The following is a 20,007-nucleotide window of genomic DNA, read 5'->3' as shown; positions in this document are numbered from 1 at the left end:
GGAAGTTTTGTAGGTTGTTGAAGGAATTTGTGTTTGTTCTTAGTTTATTTAATCAAACAATGTGTCAATAACAATTTACAACCACTTTTAAAATATTATATTGATTTTAAATAATCTCAATTATCACATTTTGGCCACTGCCGATCATAACTAACGAAATGACTAATGGAGTCCCACCTTTTATCATTTTTTTCTACCAATGAACCCTGACTAATGAAATCCTAACGTCGTTAGTTTTTATGATGTGACATTCTTATCTGGCATATATGTGGCATGATTATGTGACATATTGCACTGCCACCACCACCACCACCACCATGGCAGTCAACACCACCATGACCGCCGCCACCACCAGTTTCCTAAAAATCTTAAAATAGTTTATATATGTTTTATTGGGATTGGGTGAATTTTGACTTTTGAAGTCAAGACAACAAGTTTAAAAAGAAGATATACTATTAATATGAATCTTGTCACTTAACTTCTAAAGTTCACATGGTACTTCCATGAAGCAAATGATAATACAAGCTTTAAGCTTGATGACTCCTCCTGCCAAATATGAAGTTAATATTATGACTCATTTATAAACAGTCCATTACAAAGCATGATCACAAAGAAATTGTGTATACATGTTGTATCTTCTTTATCAAAAAAATTATATTTTGAGGATACAATGGAGCTAAAATAGCATTCATCTTCTGTCAATGTATTCATAAAATTCTGTCAAGGTTAGGCCGGACTGTGCGAACCCGTTAGCATGATTACAAAAACACAATGCAATAAATTTTAGACGACTTTTAACTCGTGTGACCCATATTACCCTTTTAGGTTTATGTTTTATTCTTTCTTCTAGTATTGTTAATTAGAGTTTGTAAATGTAGAAAGGTTTCTAAAAGTGTTTATATAAATATATCTATAGTTACTACTCTAAAAATATACGCTATTTATTATAACTTCTAGATGTATTTTCAATCAGCTTGCATGCTAATTTAAGCCTATAAAAGAACCGACATTAACGAAATGTTCGGCTAGAAGTTCATCTTCGTTTATTTAACAAAATGAACATGCATTTTGTTTGTTCATTTATGTTCGTGAGCAGCCGGTTATGTTCGTTCATTTATGTTCGTTTATTTACGTTGATGTATTTTCGTTCGTTTATATTTTATTAACATCTAAATAGTTTTATATATATATATATGAAAATAAAAAGGGCTCGTTAAAATGAATGAGGTAAATTTAAGCCACTAATTTAGATATGTTTTCTGGATAAATTGTGATGTATTAAACTTGTTCATTTCCATTGCAAACTTTTCATTTAGATTTTAAATAAACGAACATGAATGCACACGGACATGTCCTTATTTTTCATGAACGAACATGAATAAAGTAATGATAAGGTACCTTGGAATACCAAGGATTCCATTATACCAACAGCCTAATGTTTCCTATTTTCTGAAAGACGAAGCTAAATATTTTGATAGACATGAACAATAAAAATAAACACTAGTTATTACATGAAAATTTTAAGTCATTACATTTTTATATTTTCTTTTACTCCTGTCTCCTCTCTTCTCCAAAGGGAGTATCCATATTTTCCTATATTTTGACCGATCATATTACCCTAAATTTAGTTGACATTTTAGCCTTATTAAACCTTCTTTGACCATCTCAGTGTTTAACTTTATTTTAGTTTAGTTTTTATTTAATATGTTCACTTATTAATTTATTATCAAAATATTACAACAGAACTTATCACTTCACCGTGGTTGTATTAGATTAATCTCTACTTTTAATGCATGTAACACATTAAGTATTTGGCAATCTTAACCATATACTCACAAGTCAAGTAGATTTACACACATCACAATTCAAGCCCATATGGCTAGGAGAGACATAAGGCCTGCACCAAGGAAAAGAGAAACATTGGAAGCAAGTAAAAGGATCTTATTATTTTGCATTCTAGGATTCTTAAAGTCCGGTGAAAGAAGATCGACAAGTGCCATATAAATCAATATCCCGGCTGCTGCAGCATCTAACACACCTTCCACGATAAGCGCTTTTGAACTGTTCTCGTCATATGTGTTGCTCACCAATATTCCAACAACAATCCCGCTTGGAGTCATGAGCGCGAAACAAGCTCCCATCACCATTGTAGTCACTGACTTGATTTTTGCCTACAATATATCCATTTGCATCATATCATTATCATTGCTTGATAACATTTAGAATTACGATTACTAAAGTTGTTCTAAAGTAATATTTAAAATAACAAATTGTGATTCAGATATCAAGTTACAAACTAAACATGTTATGTTTAAAGTTATTGTTATTATTATTGTTTATGGAATTTTATTAGAACATACTTATTGACTGTTACATGTTATTCGTTTTTAACCGAGCTGTTTTAGCCAAACTAGTTTTTGCTCCTGTATATACGTACATGAATTTCTCGATCCATTACTGGTTAAAATCCGTACGTACCTGGAAGATGTTTCCTCCAAGACCTAATCCTTCGAACATTTGATGGAAGGATAATGCGGCAATAAGCGGTTTTATTGTTTTGGGGCTTTTAGAAGCGCCCAACGACAATCCTATGATCACTGAGTGAATGACGATCCCCAATTCCAGCACCTAAAAGTTACATACATAACGTGGTTATGAAACCTTTAGCAGTTGTGGTGGTTTTTCTTCTATTAATTGTCTAGTTGTTTGATAGGTTGCACTGTTGTAGATAGTCATTACTAGAATTATGTTATTGATGTCACTCTTACAAAATGTTTAATTGTTCGGTCTCAATCAACTGTCAGATACAAATACATCTTATCTTAATATCTTATATTATTATATAATAATTAACACAAATTTTACTCCGTTACCATAAAACATTAGCAGTATACCCGCGCGATGCTGCGACAACGATAATAATGATTTTTAGTAGTTACAAGACATGTAATGATTAGATCATAAAGATAACAAATAGCAAACCATATTAACAAAATCCGTGATAACTTGAACGCATTTTGACCTATCAAAGTCTTTGATCTTTGACCCAAAACAACAAAAATATTTTTTAAAAAATGATCGAAACTCATCAAAATTTATACTTCTTTTAAAGTGACACAAAATCATATTGTTTTATACCATGCACACCTGTATTTGGTAAATCTTACATCAGAACGTCAACAAAAATAAACACGCCGTGATTGTAAGGTTGAAATTTATTAAAATTTATATATTCAAATATATAAAAGAAAAAAGAAAATATAGATGAATATATGGATAAACTTATGGGGGTGGAAGGGTAGTTATAATTTAAACTTACAAAAGTTGAATATAATTGCAGGGTTAAATTGATAATTATATTTTTAGATTTATAAGTGCATATTTGAGTTGTACTCTTATGCTTAATTGACTAGTACATTATCACGAACACCTCAAAATAAAATAAAACTTACATTGAAACGTCGACATATATAAGCACATTGCAATGGTAAAGTCGGGTTATTTTAAAACATAATATATTAAAAGATATAGAAGTAATAAAAATTTTAAATGAATATGTCAAATAGATGAGTAAAGTTAAGGGGTTTATTTTTAACTACTTCAAAAATTAACAAAGTTTTGTTGAAGTTAAAAGATCATAATTGTAATTATTTTTTAAACTAAATATTCTTAACCGTTCAAGATGTCTAAAATACTATATTACCCTTATATTTTCAAATTTTTATGCATTAAAGAAAGTAATTTATGCAATAATGCTTGTACCTCTTAAATTTTAAGAGGTTCTTGCCATTTGATTTATATATAGTATAGATATTGATATAGATATAGATATTTTTAAGGTTTGACCCATTTATTTGCCTTGTATTTATCATATAGTGTGGTTATTTTGGTTCTCAAAGTTGTGTAGGTTGTTTGGTTTTTGATTTGATTAAATTTTAAAAGATGATAGTGTTATATACAATCTATAAAATGAAATATATAACTGATGCACATTGTTAAAGGTACTAATATAATTTTAAACATTATAGTAGTTCACGTAATAGTTTGTAAATTCATTGGTCTCTTGTAATATTTGGTGTTTCCAGGTTACTAGCGTCTTATTACTCTGTTGATGAAAGTTGCCATTAAATAAAAAAAGAAATAGTTCTTAGTATATATAAATGATGTGATATGTTGTTATAAATATTAAGTATAAGTTAAATAATTAATTTCGGTGATTTAAAGATTAAGATGTTATGTAATTTGATTTTTTTGTTACTTGTTAATGCTATTTTTGCCCAAAAGTTTCTAAGCAGTTAAGGGACAGATTATATACAAACTAATTGGCAAAGGTAATCACACTCACAAAATTGTACTATTCATAAAAGTGAATTTTCTTACAAATGTTTTTGTCTATTAGTTAACTTTCATTGTTATTCATATTTTTATGATTAAGATAGTTATAGTATAAAATAGGATGTCAAATATTTAATCTATATAAAATGCAACATTTGACCATTCAATAATATTTTTTTATATATTTATTTACTCTAAACTTTAATAAAGTTTTCATAGATTCCTTAAATTTTAATAAAGTAACTTTTTGTATCCTTCTTTCTTTGATCATTAAACCAAATGCTTGTATCGTACTATACTGTCGTAACTCACGGGTAAAATTCCTACTTAAATACTAATAAAAAATTACAAGAAAATAGAATATCAATATAACATAAAATTTATGTGTTTAGTAATCAACAACATATAATAATAGAATTAATATAACTGCAATGGAATTATTATAACTACAAAACAGAATTGATGTAACTACAAATTAGAATTAATTCTATTATTATTAATAATCAATGATAATTAATATAACTGCAATGGAATTATTATAACTACAAAACAGAATTGATGTAACTACAAATTAGAATTAATTCTATTATTATTAATAATCAATGATTATTATAACTACGAAAAAAAGTTGTTCAAATCATATCATGTCTCCTAACAACAATGAAGATATAATAGTAACCACTAAGTATTTATCAATCAAGAGAAAAAATCGAAGATTAGACTTAAATAAATGACATTAAACGTGTTTGTATAAGAGAGGACATAGCACCCATATGAACCCATATGGATGAGTGTGATTTCCTAACCACATGACAACATCATTCCATTTCATATGGGTAACGCGCGTGACTTTTTTCTTGACAAAGGTTTGTCACATAAAATCTATTAATTATTGTTGACCATTGAAGAGTTAATATAAATTAGAGTTAAGTGCCATTTTAGTACCTGTGGTTTAGTCAACTACACAACTTTAGTACCTAAACTTTATTTTGTGCAACTGGCTACCTTAGTTTCAAAAAACTTGCCATTTTAGTATTTTTGGCTAACCCCGTTAATTTTTTCTCGTTAAGTCAAGGGTAAACTTTTTTTCAGTTATTTTGTTAATTCATTTAAGAGTTAAGTGTCATTTTAGTACATGTGGTTTGACCAACTACACAACTTTAGTACCTACTTTAGGCTTTAGGTACTAAAGTTGTGTAGTTGGCCAAACCACATGTACTAAAATGATACTTAACTCTTCATTTAATCAAATTCCCCCTTTTGTAAAGGTTTTGTTTAGTTTTTAAACATTTGAAAACCCTAGGGACCGATGGTGTCAAATCTTAAACTAAACAGCCCCCACCCCCTTTCTCTTTCGTTTTCCGGCTTCTGTCCCGATCTCAATACCGGTGGGATTCCGGCCATCTCAGCTCTGGCCAACTGGTTAATTTTCATTTTGAATTCCAACCCAAAATCTGCTATACAATATGTGCAGTGCATTGACCTGATTAAGCACGGGATTAACAACTTTGATTGACGAAATCGGAGGGCGGAATTGGGCCCAATTGTGGTGGTGTAACTAGTTGCATGATCCGTTATGACCAATTTTGACATTTCTAAGGTTTATGAGGATTTGGGGGTCTTTCAAACTTGACTATAAAAGTATTCAGAACCAGCTTATGAACAAGTCAGTCACTTGTCCTATTGGCTATTGCATCCTTCGTTAAAACTTTGTAAAAACCATAGGCGCGAGTTCGAGTCCCTATCACCACATATTTTTTTTGAGTTTATGATAAAATAATTGAAATTACAAGTTTACCTCTGACTTAACGAGAAAAAATTAACGGAGTTAGCAAAAAGTACTATAATGGCAAGTTTTTTGAAGCTGGGGTAGTTTGTTGCACAAAAAAAAGTTTAGGTACTAAAGTTGCGTAGTTGGCCAAACCACAGTACTAAAGTAGCACTTAACTCTTTTTGAGTTTATGATAAAATAATTGAAATTACAAGTTTATCCCTGAATTAACAAGAAAAAATTAACAGGGTTAGCAAAAAGTACTAAAATGGCAAGTTTTTTGAAGCTGGGGTAGCTAGTTGCACAAAATAAAGTTTACGTACTAAAGTTGCGTAGTTGGCCAAACCACAGGTACTAAAGTGGCACTTAACTCTATAAATTAATAAGGTTCTAGAGTACTTTTGGGTAGGTGTTGTCAGTAATTTTGTGATTTATGAATAAGTAATGGTAGAAATGACATGACAGCACATGATTGACCGGTGCATGATAATACCCATGAGTGTCCATTCCCCTTAGGCTAAGGGGTTTACACAAGTGGGCAACCCCCACTGGTCCTAGGTGACAGTCACATGACAACCCACCCATCACCGGCCTAATTAGAACACCCCCCTCGATATACTGGTCATGCTTGACCTGAGCCCACAGAGGATGATCACTCGAGTAAGTGAGGTTTCATGTGGGGCCCTTAGCATTTCTATTTCTCAAAGACAAAATTTAATAAATATTATATGAATTAGAAAAAATAAAAAATGGTGAAGAATGATGAAGAGTAGTGTATTTCCTTGATTGAAGGGTGATGTTGAATGATGAAGGGAAAACTGACGTGACGAATAATAGGAATGATATTAAGGGTTGTAGACCCTTTAGCGTAAGAAATAATGCAATCTCGAAAAAAGAAAGAACGTCAGACGCTTAGACTTGAGTAAATTAATGGCAATTAATATGTTTGTCTAAGACGAAACTTACAATCCTTGGAAAATTAGAAAGATGGGGAAGAAGGCCAACGCCTAACCAAGATTTGGTGGCAAAAAGGAAGATAAACACATAGAAACTATGGATGGTTATAAATTAAGAGGAATGTTCGTGTACAAAATGATCTTAACATGAAAACGTAGGAAACAATACCAATATATCGAAAATGAGAGCGTATGAAACAATATTAACTACAATATCAATCTTACATAAACAACATTTTATAATAACAAAGAAAAAACCCTAATAATAACAAACAAAAAATAATCAAAATTAGCAACAAAATAATAACAACAAATACTTGTAACGACCTAAGAAAAAAATCCTAATAATAACAATGAAATGTAAATAATCAAATGCTTATAATGTCTCATAATCGGAAATAAGCAAATACGAACAAAAACTAACAGCAAACACTTATGAAAACAAACCTAATAATAACAACAAATTAATAACCCCCACTGGTCCTAGGTGACAGTCACATGACAACTCACCCATCACCGGCCTAATTAGAACACCCCCCCTCCATATACTGGTCATGCGTGACCTGAGCCCACAGAGGATGATCACTCGAGTAAGTGAGGTTTCATGTGGGGCCCTTAGCATTTCTATTTCTCAAAGACAAAATTTAATAAATATTATATGAATTAGAAAAAATAAAAAATGGTGAAGAATGATGAAGAGTAGTGTATTTCCTTGATTGAAGAGTGATGTTGAATGATGAAGGGAAAACTGACGTGACGAATAATAGGAATGATATTAAGGGTTGTAGACCCTTTAGCGTAAGAAATAATGCAATCTCGAAAAAAGAAAGAACGTCAGACGCTTAGACTTGAGTAAATTAATGGCAATTAATATGTTTGTCTAAGACGAAACTTACAATCCTTGGAAAATTAGAAAGATGGGGAAGAAGGCCAACGCCTAACCAAGATTTGGTGGCAAAAAGGAAGATAAACACATAGAAACTATGGATGGTTATAAATTAAGAGGAATGTTCGTGTACAAAATGATCTTAACATGAAAACGTAGGAAACAATACCAATATATCGAAAATGAGAGCGTATGAAACAATATTAACTACAATATCAATCTTACATAAACAACATTTTATAATAACAAAGAAAAAACCCTAATAATAACAAACAAAAAATAATCAAAATTAGCAACAAAATAATAACAACAAATACTTGTAACGACCTAAGAAAAAAATCCTAATAATAACAATGAAATGTAAATAATCAAATGCTTATAATGTCTCATAATCGGAAATAAGCAAATACGAACAAAAACTAACAGCAAACACTTATGAAAACAAACCTAATAATAACAACAAATTAATAACCCCCACTGGTCCTAGGTGACAGTCACATGACAACTCACCCATCACCGGCCTAATTAGAACACCCCCCCTCCATATACTGGTCATGCGTGACCTGAGCCCACAGAGGATGATCACTCGAGTAAGTGAGGTTTCATGTGGGGCCCTTAGCATTTCTATTTCTCAAAGACAAAATTTAATAAATATTATATGAATTAGAAAAAATAAAAAATGGTGAAGAATGATGAAGAGTAGTGTATTTCCTTGATTGAAGGGTGATGTTGAATGATGAAGGGAAAACTGACGTGACGAATAATAGGAATGATATTAAGGGTTGTAGACCCTTTAGCGTAAGAAATAATGCAATCTCGAAAAAAGAAAGAACGTCAGACGCTTAGACTTGAGTAAATTAATGGCAATTAATATGTTTGTCTAAGACGAAACTTACAATCCTTGGAAAATTAGAAAGATGGGGAAGAAGGCCAACGCCTAACCAAGATTTGGTGGCAAAAAGGAAGATAAACACAGAGAAACTATGGATGGTTATAAATTAAGAGGAATGTTCGTGTACAAAATGATCTTAACATGAAAACGTAGGAAACAATACCAATATATCGAAAATGAGAGCGTATGAAACAATATTAACTACAATATCAATCTTACATAAACAACATTTTATAATAACAAAGAAAAAACCCTAATAATAACAAACAAAAAATAATCAAAATTAGCAACAAAATAATAACAACAAATACTTGTAACGACCTAAGAAAAAAATCCCAATAATAACAATGAAATGTAAATAATCAAATGTTTATAATGTCTCATAATCGAAAATAAGCAAATACGAACAAAAACTAACAGCAAACACTTATGAAAACAAACCTAATAATAACAACAAATTAATAACCCCCACTGGTCCTAGGTGACAGTCACATGACAACCCACCCATCACCGGCCTAATTAGAACACCCCCCTCCATATACTGGTCATGCGTGACCTGAGCCCACAGAGGATGATCACTCGAGTAAGTGAGGTTTCATGTGGGGCCCTTAGCATTTCTATTTCTCAAAGACAAAATTTAATAAATATTATATGAATTAGAAAAAATAATAAATGGTGAAGGATGATGAAGAGTAGTGTATTTCATTGATTGAAGGGTGCTGTTGAATGATGAAGGGAAAACTGACGTGACGAATAATAGGAATGATATTAAGGGTTGTAGACCCTTTAGCGTAAGAAATAATGCAATCTCGAAAAAAGAAAGAACGTCAGACGCTTAGACTTGAGTAAATTAATGGCAATTAATATGTTTGTCTAAGACGAAACTTACAATCCTTGGAAAATTAGAAAGATGGGGAAGAAGGCCAACGCCTAACCAAGATTTGGTGGCAAAAAGGAAGATAAACACAGAGAAACTATGGATGGTTATAAATTAAGAGGAATGTTCGTGTACAAAATGATCTTAACATGAAAACGTAGGAAACAATACCAATATATCGAAAATGAGAGCGTATGAAACAATATTAACTACAATATCAATCTTACATAAACAACATTTTATAATAACAAAGAAAAAACCCTAATAATAACAAACAAAAAATAATCAAAATTAGCAACAAAATAATAACAACAAATACTTGTAACGACCTAAGAAAAAAATCCCAATAATAACAATGAAATGTAAATAATCAAATGTTTATAATGTCTCATAATCGAAAATAAGCAAATACGAACAAAAACTAACAGCAAACACTTATGAAAACAAACCTAATAATAACAACAAATTAATAACCCCCACTGGTCCTAGGTGACAGTCACATGACAACCCACCCATCACCGGCCTAATTAGAACACCCCCCTCCATATACTGGTCATGCGTGACCTGAGCCCAAAGAGGATGATCACTCGAGTAAGTGAGGTTTCATGTGGGGCCCTTAGCATTTCTATTTCTCAAAGACAAAATTTAATAAATATTATATGAATTAGAAAAAATAATAAATGGTGAAGGATGATGAAGAGTAGTGTATTTCATTGATTGAAGGGTGATGTTGAATGATGAAGGGAAAACTGACGTGACGAATAATAGGAATGATATTAAGGGTTGTAGACCCTTTAGCGTAAGAAATAATGCAATCTCGAAAAAAGAAAGAACGTCAGATGCTTAGACTTGAGTAAATTAATGGCAATTAATATGTTTGTCTAAGACGAAACTTACAATCCTTGGAAAATTAGAAAGATGGGGAAGAAGGCCAACGCCTAACCAAGATTTGGTGGCAAAAAGGAAGATAAACACAGAGAAACTATGGATGGTTATAAATTAAGAGGAATGTTCGTGTACAAAATGATCTTAACATGAAAACGTAGGAAACAATACCAATATATCGAAAATGAGAGCGTATGAAACAATATTAACTACAATATCAATCTTACATAAACAACATTTTATAATAACAAAGAAAAAACCCTAATAATAACAAACAAAAAATAATCAAAATTAACAACAAAATAATAACAACAAATACTTGTAACGACCTAAGAAAAAAATCCTAATAATAACAATGAAATGTAAATAATCAAATGCTTATAATGTCTCATAATCGGAAATAAGCAAATACGAACAAAAACTAACAGCAAACACTTATAAAAACAAACCTAATAATAACAACAAATTAATAACCACTGATTTCATGTTAATAATGATTTGTATTTGATCCCGAAACTAGAAATTAATATACACGAATACAACAGGAATTACTGATCGGGAAAAACAAGATGGATGAATACTTTTAAAGAACGTGTTTTCATTAAAGAATGACATATTATTAGAAATGAGTAATGAACGTTTGTTTGTCGTGAAAACATTATTTTACAAAGCTACTTAATACATGGCTCCCACGTAGGTAGAGACGATAGTGTCTCTTCATGACAGTCTGACAGATGCTCCAAACAAGAACAAAAATAATATCTCCAATAGATTGGCTTGTCCAAGGAAAAAAGAAAAGACTGAAATACTCATATTCATATTAGATGATTTTCTATTAAGATAAAAGAATACAATTAAAACAATGTTTGTAATAAATAATATAGTCTAAGCTAAACCATGATTCGAATAATAGTCTACTTATCTACGATTAAAACAAATTTCACCTTCAATATGATTTATTAGTTAAAAATACTATTTAGACTCACGACTAAACTCGATGTGTATCATTGTAATAACTTGATTACGTTTAGTGATAGAAACAAGTCAACAACCATCACACTGTCCGAATGGACGCCATCATAATGATGTCTGAATAGAGAAGACGGGCGCCCCCAATGACAGGATGGACGCTTCAGCAAACACTTCTGTCCCTACGAACTACGATCCTTCCTTTGTCCACCCAACTTATTTCCACCCAACTTATTAACTTAAAAAGTTACTTGTTGGAGGTGCTCTTATAAAGAATTTATTAGCATAACCTTTTTTTATTTACTGTTTTTCTTGCTTACTTGTAATCTACACTATGAATCTATGATATATATGTAGATAGTACGTGCTAATCAATACTCAAAATCAATTTTCTATACAAACCTACAAAAACCGCATACACACCTGTAAATATAATCAGCCTATTTCTTAGTTTTATTATGCCTGGTGACTGGTGAGCATATACAAAAAGTTGTACTAATTCTGTTTTAAAATTTGTTTGTCACTCTCCTATAATTTAAGTTGTCAAAATTCTTGAGATTGACATATGAATAATAAATAGCATCAAATGCTAAGACAATTTAATATACACTCCATATGTTTTCTTTCATTTCTTTGCTCTTTAAATGGTATATGTGTAAGGTCACGTCAAATAATATATATTTTTAACCCCGACTAATCATTGTAACTCATTATTTCTATGTTTGATAAATATATATATAAAAAAAATAGTATGCGAAACACTACATCCAACAATGAGGGTGTTAAAATATGTAAGGCTCTATTTTGACGAATTATAGATTAGTATTCACTGCACCAAAATAATTTTCAGATCCAAACGTTAATAAAAATAAACTCGTTGCAATGACAATTCGAAACCTTGTCACAACTTTGCCAACTTGTATGTTTATGCTTCAATGACTTATACATTAAAAAGCAAAAGCCACTTCTACAATGTGCCCAAACAATTTTACACTTTAATATGACAAAATGAATAGTAACGTGAACAGTGCATGTATGTAGTATGTACCGACATGTGACATGGTCTAACATACATATATAATTATAATTATTATTTTTAATATTCATAAGTTACATTAAACCGTAAAAATATGTTTATTATTACGAAATGAAATAACAATAATAACAACAAAAACTTATATAAATGATTTATAAATAAATCTAAGAGACGTATTCTTGTATTGTATGATTAAAATGATGAGGTTGGTTGGTTGGTTGGTTGGTTGGTTGGTCTAATACCATATTACCATCAAATAATCTATTATCTGGCCGATGGCTTATTACTCATTGACAGGACCTCTCATCCTAATCAGTTTTGTAATTTTAGTTAGAGAAATTACAATACAATGAAATTAAATAGTCCACATTTTGCATGTGCGTCTAAGCAAAGTGATCGAGTTATGTTTTTTACACTTAAAATTCCTCTGTTTCTCACGCACAACACATACTTGCTCGCTACTTACAAACTCTTCTTCGAACAATCGCACCTACGACTATCATGTACATGGGGCGGAGCTTCATTAGGACCAGATGCCCAACAGGGCATCGGCCTTGCTATTTTAGGCTTAGAAATGTAAGTTTAGCCCATTACATTTTGGATATCTTAATTTGGTTGGGGCCTTCCTAATCCAAAAGCCTCAATTAAAAATATGTTTTTGGAAACTTTTTACGTTTTGAATGCTTAAGTTCCGCTGCTGATAGTTTATAATCTTAATCCAAGGCCAATCCCGTTGCTTGAAAAATAGAGGCTTTAGATTACTAATTTTAAAGATCCTGTGAATTAAAAAGGTATTAATAGCTGGGTGTACTCTCCTTAACATCACTCTGTTACCTCATCAATAAATGAAAGTTTTTGTTCAATCATTTTATATTCATCAGTGTAGTATGACAAATTATAGAATAGTTTGTGTCACACAGGTCTTAATAAATATGCGCCAACAAGTATGGGCATGCTGCATGATTGTTCGCTATCTACACAACTACTAGAATTAAGTAAAATTTATAGTGCGATGAATCAGAGCCGTTCATCAATCCAACAAGATTTAGTTACGTCAACGGAGTCTATAGCGTGAATAAAGAAAGATTTTTTATTAAGTATTTAAAAGCCATATCTTTATACAATGGAAATAATTAGGGGTCCGTCAGTGATCCAATTAGCCGTTCAGAAAAGAAAAAAAGTACGAGACCATAGATAAAGTTTTTAAGAAAATAAGATCAAATAATTCACAAGATTATAATATACAAAAACTTTTAGAAGTTTAATATTTTATATGCGTAATAAACTCCCTTAAATCAATTTTTTTCCTTTATTCTTACTCTAACTTTATTTTATCAATAATTCAACATATATCCAAACATCATATTATATTAGACTATATGTAGTAAGCGAACTTTCATGTTCACATCAGCCAAGCATGAACACCATATACACCGTTCCGGATGGGGTATCAAGGGCGCTAAGAGCAAGCTTGTGAGTAGCTTGACGGATGTTAGATATCGAGAAGGGCTCATGGTTTAAATCCAATCACTTGGATCCAAGTAGAATGGGTGTGTAATGAGTCGTCAACTCACTACATATATTGAAATACATATACTGAAGTGAAATTCAAAAGATTTACCTGGGAAACAATCCGATAACGACGAACTTCGGCATCATCAGTCTCCAACATCATGGACCCATGAACATGACCATGCATAATCCCAACCTCCATTTCTTGATCCTCACCATCTCCGACCACCTTCGTAACCGCCGCCCTATCTTGATACGCTGCGGACGAAGTCTCAAACAACAGTGTGGCGATGGTGGCCACCATAGCCACTAACCCGGTAAGGGGGAAATCCCACCATCCGTATCCTTCTAAACAAGGTGAAGTTAACCTCTTAAATGCCTGTGGAAGTATATGAATAAAACCAGTAGCCAGAATCACACCGGCTGCGAATGTTTTCACCACAAAGAACCCGTCTTTGTCCGGGTGTAAGGCGGGGATAATCTTGCCCGCGAAGGGTAGGGAAACGCCGATGACGCCGGCGGTGAGGATGGAAGCAATGGCGATCAGTTTGTAGTGTAAAGCTTTGTTTTTGTCGCCTGGAATTTGTTGTGGTTCACATGTGCAATCAGCAACAACATTGGTGATTACTAGGGTTGATAACAAGAATGTAGCACATACTAGCTTTTGAAGTTCCATTTGATTTTAAAATTGATTTGCAATTGTTTTATAGTGTTTTCTTGTTATATATATGGTTGCTAAAGAATTTGTCATCTATTGAGGGAGAATAATAATTTAAGTTAGCTTTTGGGGCACTAAAAATAAAAAGGAAAACCATCACACAAGGTATTATTCAACTTTTGAATTATTTTGGACGGGTATTCGGGTATGGGACTGATAAAAAACTTTCACGAGTTTAGGTTTTGACAAATATAAGGTATTAGGTTATATCTGACGTGATTACTCAAAAATCGTATGTCTGTTTACCCTAACAAAAACTAAAGAAAGTTAGCTTTTGATTTTTTTTCGTTCTTAACGTACATTTGTTTATTAATGCTTCATTTTAGTAGATTTATTATGTGTAAAAATACAGTTTTCTTTTAAGATACTTATATTTGTCGATATAGTGTATATTTTGTATTATATGAATTATTAATTATATATTTAGCAATACAAGCACCTCCTCCTCCTCCACCTCAAGTAACCCAAGGAAACCATGACAATTAAGGGCGAGCTTTTATGATGAATGCTAATCAAGCTCAAGTGTCAAACGATGTTGTGAACGGTATGTTTTTGGTGAACCATCATTTGGCTTCTATTTTATTTGATACTGGTGCCGATAGAAGTTTTATTTCTTTGAAATTTGAGTCAAAACTTGTTATGCCTCGAACCAAGCTTTCCCGACCGTTTTCTGTTGAAGTTGCCATGGAAATTCTATCACCATCACGATTGTACTCTCATTCTTGCTAATCATAAATTCTCCATCGATCTCATCCCGATGCAAATGGGAAGTTTCGATGTCATAGTAGGCATGAATTGGTTATCTTTGCATCGTGCCGAAGTCGTTTGCTTCGATAAATTCATTCGCATTCCGCTTGTTAACGGTAAAATTCTTAAAGTCTTCGGCAAAACAACTTCCAGAAGACTTAATATCATGTCGTGCTCCTAATCGCAAAAATACTTACGCCAAAAGTATGTTCCGTTCCTAACTCTTGCGGTGGTAAAAGACAAAAAGGAAAAGAAAATCCAAGATATTTCTATTGTTCGTGATTTCCCGACGTCTTTCCCGATGATGTCTCCGGTCTTCCTCCCGTTCGTCCGATTAAATTCCGAATCGATCTTGTTCCCGACGCGATGCCCGTGGCCAAGGCTCCTTATCGTTTAGCCCCGTTGGAATGCAAGAATTATCAAACCAACTCGAAGAACTTTCCGATAAAGGTTTCATTCGTCCAAACTCTTCTCCTTGGGGCGCTCCCGTTCTTTTCGTGAAAAAGAAGGATGGTTCGTTTCGCATGTGCATCGATTATCGAGAACTTAACAAACTTACTATTAAAAATCGTTATCCTTTGCCACGAATTTATGACCTTTTTGACCAACTAAGGCGCAACTTGTTTCTCAAAAATTGATATTCGATCAGGTTATCACCAATTGCGTGTTCGCGAAGAAGACATTCCGAAAACCGCCTTTCGTACTCGATATGGACATTTCGAATTTTTGGTTATGCCCTTCGAGTTAACAAATGCACCCGCGGTATTTATGGATCTCATGAACCGTGTTTGCAAACCATTTCTTGATAAATTCGTTATTGTCTTTATTGATGACATACTCATCTTTTCCAAAACCAAATCCGAACATGAACATCACTTGCGTTCCATTCTTGAACTACTTAGAAACGAACGACTCTACGCTAAATTCTACAAATGCGAATTTTGGCTCGAGGAAGTTCAATTTTTGGGACATATCGTAAACGGCAAAGGTATTTATGTTGATCTCGCTAAAATTGAGGCCGTTAAGGATTGGAAAACTCTAACGACTCCCACGGAAATTCGATCCTTCCTCGGTTTGGCCGGATATTATCAGCGTTTTATTAGAATTTTTTCCAAAATCTCTTTGCCTCTTACCTCCCTTACTCATAAAGGGAAACCATTCGATTGGAGTTCGAAGCAAGATGAAGTCTTTCATACGCTCAAGGACATGCTTTGTAATGCTCCCGTTCTAACCCTTCCCGATGGAAACGATGATTTTGTTGTATTTTGCGATGCTCCTATCAAGGCATTGGTTGTGTTCTCATGCAACGAGGTCAAGTCATTGCTTACGCATCAAGGCAACTTAAGGTCAACGAGAAGAACTATACGACTCATGATCTCGAACTTGGTGCAGTCATTTTCGCTCTCAAAATCTAGAGACATTACCTTTATGGTATGAAATGTGTGGTTTTTACCGATCATAAAAGCCTTCAACATAATTTTGACCAAAAAGATCTCAACATGAGACAATGACGATGGACCGAATTACTTAGTGATTATGATTGCGAGATTTGCTACCATCCCGGTAAAACGAATGTTGTCGCCGACGCCCTAAGTCGAAAGGTTAATGTTAAATCCGTTTGGCTTTTAAGCGTTGTTGTTCAAACCAATCTCCAAATCCGTATCTTTCAAGCTCAGCGTACCTCCGTTGAAGAAGGTAACATGTACGACGAAATGTCATGTGGAGCCAAACTTCAACTCGAAACCAAACCCGATGGTCTTTTGTACTTTCTCAATCGTTTGTGGGTTCCTGATCGCGATGACCTTCGTACTTGCATACTCGATGAAGCTCACAATTCGCGGTATTCTGTTCATCCCGGTGCGGATAAGATGTATTTCGATCTTCGTGCTACCTTTTGGTGGCCGGGTATGATAAAGGACGTAGCGTTGTTTGTATCTAAATGTCTTACTTGCTTACAAGTCAAAGCTGAACATCAAAGACCTTTTGGTCTACTCGAGCAACCTCTTATTTCCGTTTGGAAGTGGAAAGACATTGCTATGGACTTTATCACTAAACTACCCAACATCCAAAAAGGCAACGATAGTATTTGGGTGATTATCGATCGTTTAACTAAGTCTGCTCATTTCATTCCGATCCGCGAAAAGTATTATGTCGAGCAGCTTGCTCAAATATACGTTCGGGAAATTGTGTGCCGACACGGTTTACCATTGTCTATCATCTCCGATCGCGATGCTCGTTTTACTTCTCATTTTTGGCGATCTCTTCAAGAAACCTTGGGAACACGTCTCGATCTTAGCACCGCTTATCATTCTCAAACGGACGGTCAATCCGAACGTACTATTCAAACACTTGAGGATATACTACGAGCTTGTGTTCTTGATTTTGGTGGGAACTGGGATTCTCACATTCCATTCATCGAGTTCTCGTATAACAACAATTATCATTCTAGCATCGAGATGGCTCATTTTGAAGCTCTTTACGGTCGTAAATGTCGTTCTCCGATTAGTTGGAACGAAGTCGGTGAAGCTCAAATCACGGGACCTGAAATGGTCCAAGAAGACACCGATGTGATTGATAAAATTCGTAAGAATCTCCTAGCCGCTAGAAGTCGTCAAAAGAGTTACGCCGACAAACGACGAAAACCGATCGAATTTAATGTTGACGATCTTGTCATTCTAAAAGTATCTCCTTGGAAGGGGGTATTCCGTTTTGGAAATAAGGGTAAGCTAGCTCCTCGTTTTGTTGGTCCTTTCAAAATTCTTGAACGTGTTGGGAAGGTAGCTTATCGACTCGAACTACCGCAAGAACTTGCCGGTGTTCATCCGACGTTTCATGTTTCGAATCTCAAAAAGTGCTTAGCCGAGGGTAATCTCCATATACCTCTTGAATAAGTACATGTTGATGAGTCGATGATTATGGTTGAACGACCCGTTGAGATCATGGATCGCAGCGAGAAGAAAACCAAGCGTAGTCGTATTCGGTTAGTCAAAGTTCGATGGGAATCATGGTGTGGTGCGAAATCCACTTGTGAACGAGAAGATACAATGAAAAAGAAGTATCTACACTTGTTTGCATCATCATCTTCGGTTTAATTTCGGGACGAAATTTTTTAAAGTAGGGGATACTGTGACATTCGTCAATTTCGGGTCCCTTTTGTACTCGTTTGGATTCGTTTTGTAACCGTTTATTATGTAAACCAACCCGTTTTGGAAACCGAAACTTATGATATAATCAAAAAGATGGTTTTTATGTTACAAAATTGTTTTACACTTGTTGGGTCTTGAAAACATCCTGTTCGGGCTTTAAAACGCGTAAAAATCACTTAAAACGAACTTCAGGGGCCAAAACTGTCACTTTTGAAAGTTAAAAAAATATTTCATCTCTACCCCGCTGCTCCGCGCGATGGGGGAGCTTCTTGAGGTCGCGGGTGGCGGCCACCTGCAGAGATAAATGTTTCTTGTGTTCCCTTGTGTGTTTTATTGTCCAACGGATCCGAATTTTAACCATTAAACCTCTTGATTAACCCATTTAAGCTCCTCCTATAAATACCCAACCCTTTCCAACATAAATCCCTGCTCATAACTCTTTCCCTCACTCCAATTCAAGAATCATTCAAGGTTATTTTCAAGTTTATGTCAAGTTTGACTTCCAAAGTCAAACTATGCTAGTTTTTCATTTTTGTTTGCTTAACTTAGTCGAACTTAATACATGAAACATATGGCACAACATATATATAATACAACCCTTGTTACCTTTAGTAGTTACTTATCCAGCCCCGGTTGGTTATGTTTCAAGCCTCGTAAGGTAAGGCTACATGGAGGACTTTCGTGGTCTTTGTTATATATTTTCCGCATCTAACCATCTTACTTTATTATTGCTTACTAACCATGCTAACTTACTTATATTGCTTACTTATAAAGTTCTATGGTTATGGGTATGTAGATTCTAACCTCGGTCTTAACCCGAAACTAGATCCGAACCAAAAACCGAACTTTCGTTTAAATACTTTATTGTTAACTTTTTGGTTGTAAAACTTAAGTTTCATCATTTGTAAATTATTATACAAGTTCTTTGATATTTTGGCATGTGGAAACCATCTATGAACTTATTGTGAGATGGAAACTGAACCAAACCGAACTAAACCGATTTTCACTCGCTTAAGACACACAAGTGTGTTTTTAGCTATCCGGACTTGTATATTTATTTAAAAATACTTTACAAACTGATTTTACATATTTTATTAAAGTACTTGGAATGTTGAATCCAACTTGATCTTATAACAAGTTTGGACCGACAAAACCGAACACTCGCTTAACGTGCGTTTTTAGTTCTAAAACAATAGAACTACATACTTGGTTAAGTGTTAATATATTTTTATGAGTTATCTCATAACATTTAATATTCTGGAAAGTTGACTTCGGGT

General features: G+C 33.5%; 1 protein-coding gene across 2 annotated transcripts; it reads right to left on the bottom strand.

Moving 5' to 3' along the window:
- Positions 1-1,541: 1,541 nt before the first annotated feature.
- LOC143618471 (zinc transporter 5-like) lies at positions 1,542-14,886 on the bottom strand. 2 transcript variants are annotated; one of them, XM_077090679.1, is made up of 3 exons: positions 14,229-14,883; positions 2,479-2,628; positions 1,542-2,171 (listed from the first exon to the last, which is right to left on the bottom strand). In XM_077090679.1, the coding sequence occupies exons 1-3, from the start codon at positions 14,793-14,795 to the stop codon at positions 1,866-1,868; spliced, it is 1,023 nt and encodes a 340-aa protein (XP_076946794.1). In that variant the 5' UTR covers positions 14,796-14,883; the 3' UTR covers positions 1,542-1,865. The 2 variants fall into 2 exon arrangements, with proteins under 2 accessions (XP_076946794.1, XP_076946795.1); XM_077090680.1 differs by lacking the exon at positions 2,479-2,628 and having other exon boundaries at positions 14,229-14,886.
- Between the last annotated feature and the right edge of the window lie 5,121 nt (positions 14,887-20,007).

Source organism: Bidens hawaiensis, unplaced genomic scaffold, assembly GCF_021521415.1.
Source record: "Bidens hawaiensis isolate Kalapana, Puna unplaced genomic scaffold, B.hawaiensis_p1.1 tig00078263_1, whole genome shotgun sequence".
Lineage (NCBI taxonomy): Eukaryota > Viridiplantae > Streptophyta > Magnoliopsida > Asterales > Asteraceae > Bidens > Bidens hawaiensis.
The sequence above is the reverse complement of the archived record's forward strand: the minus strand, read 5'-3'. Positions and strand labels throughout refer to the sequence as shown.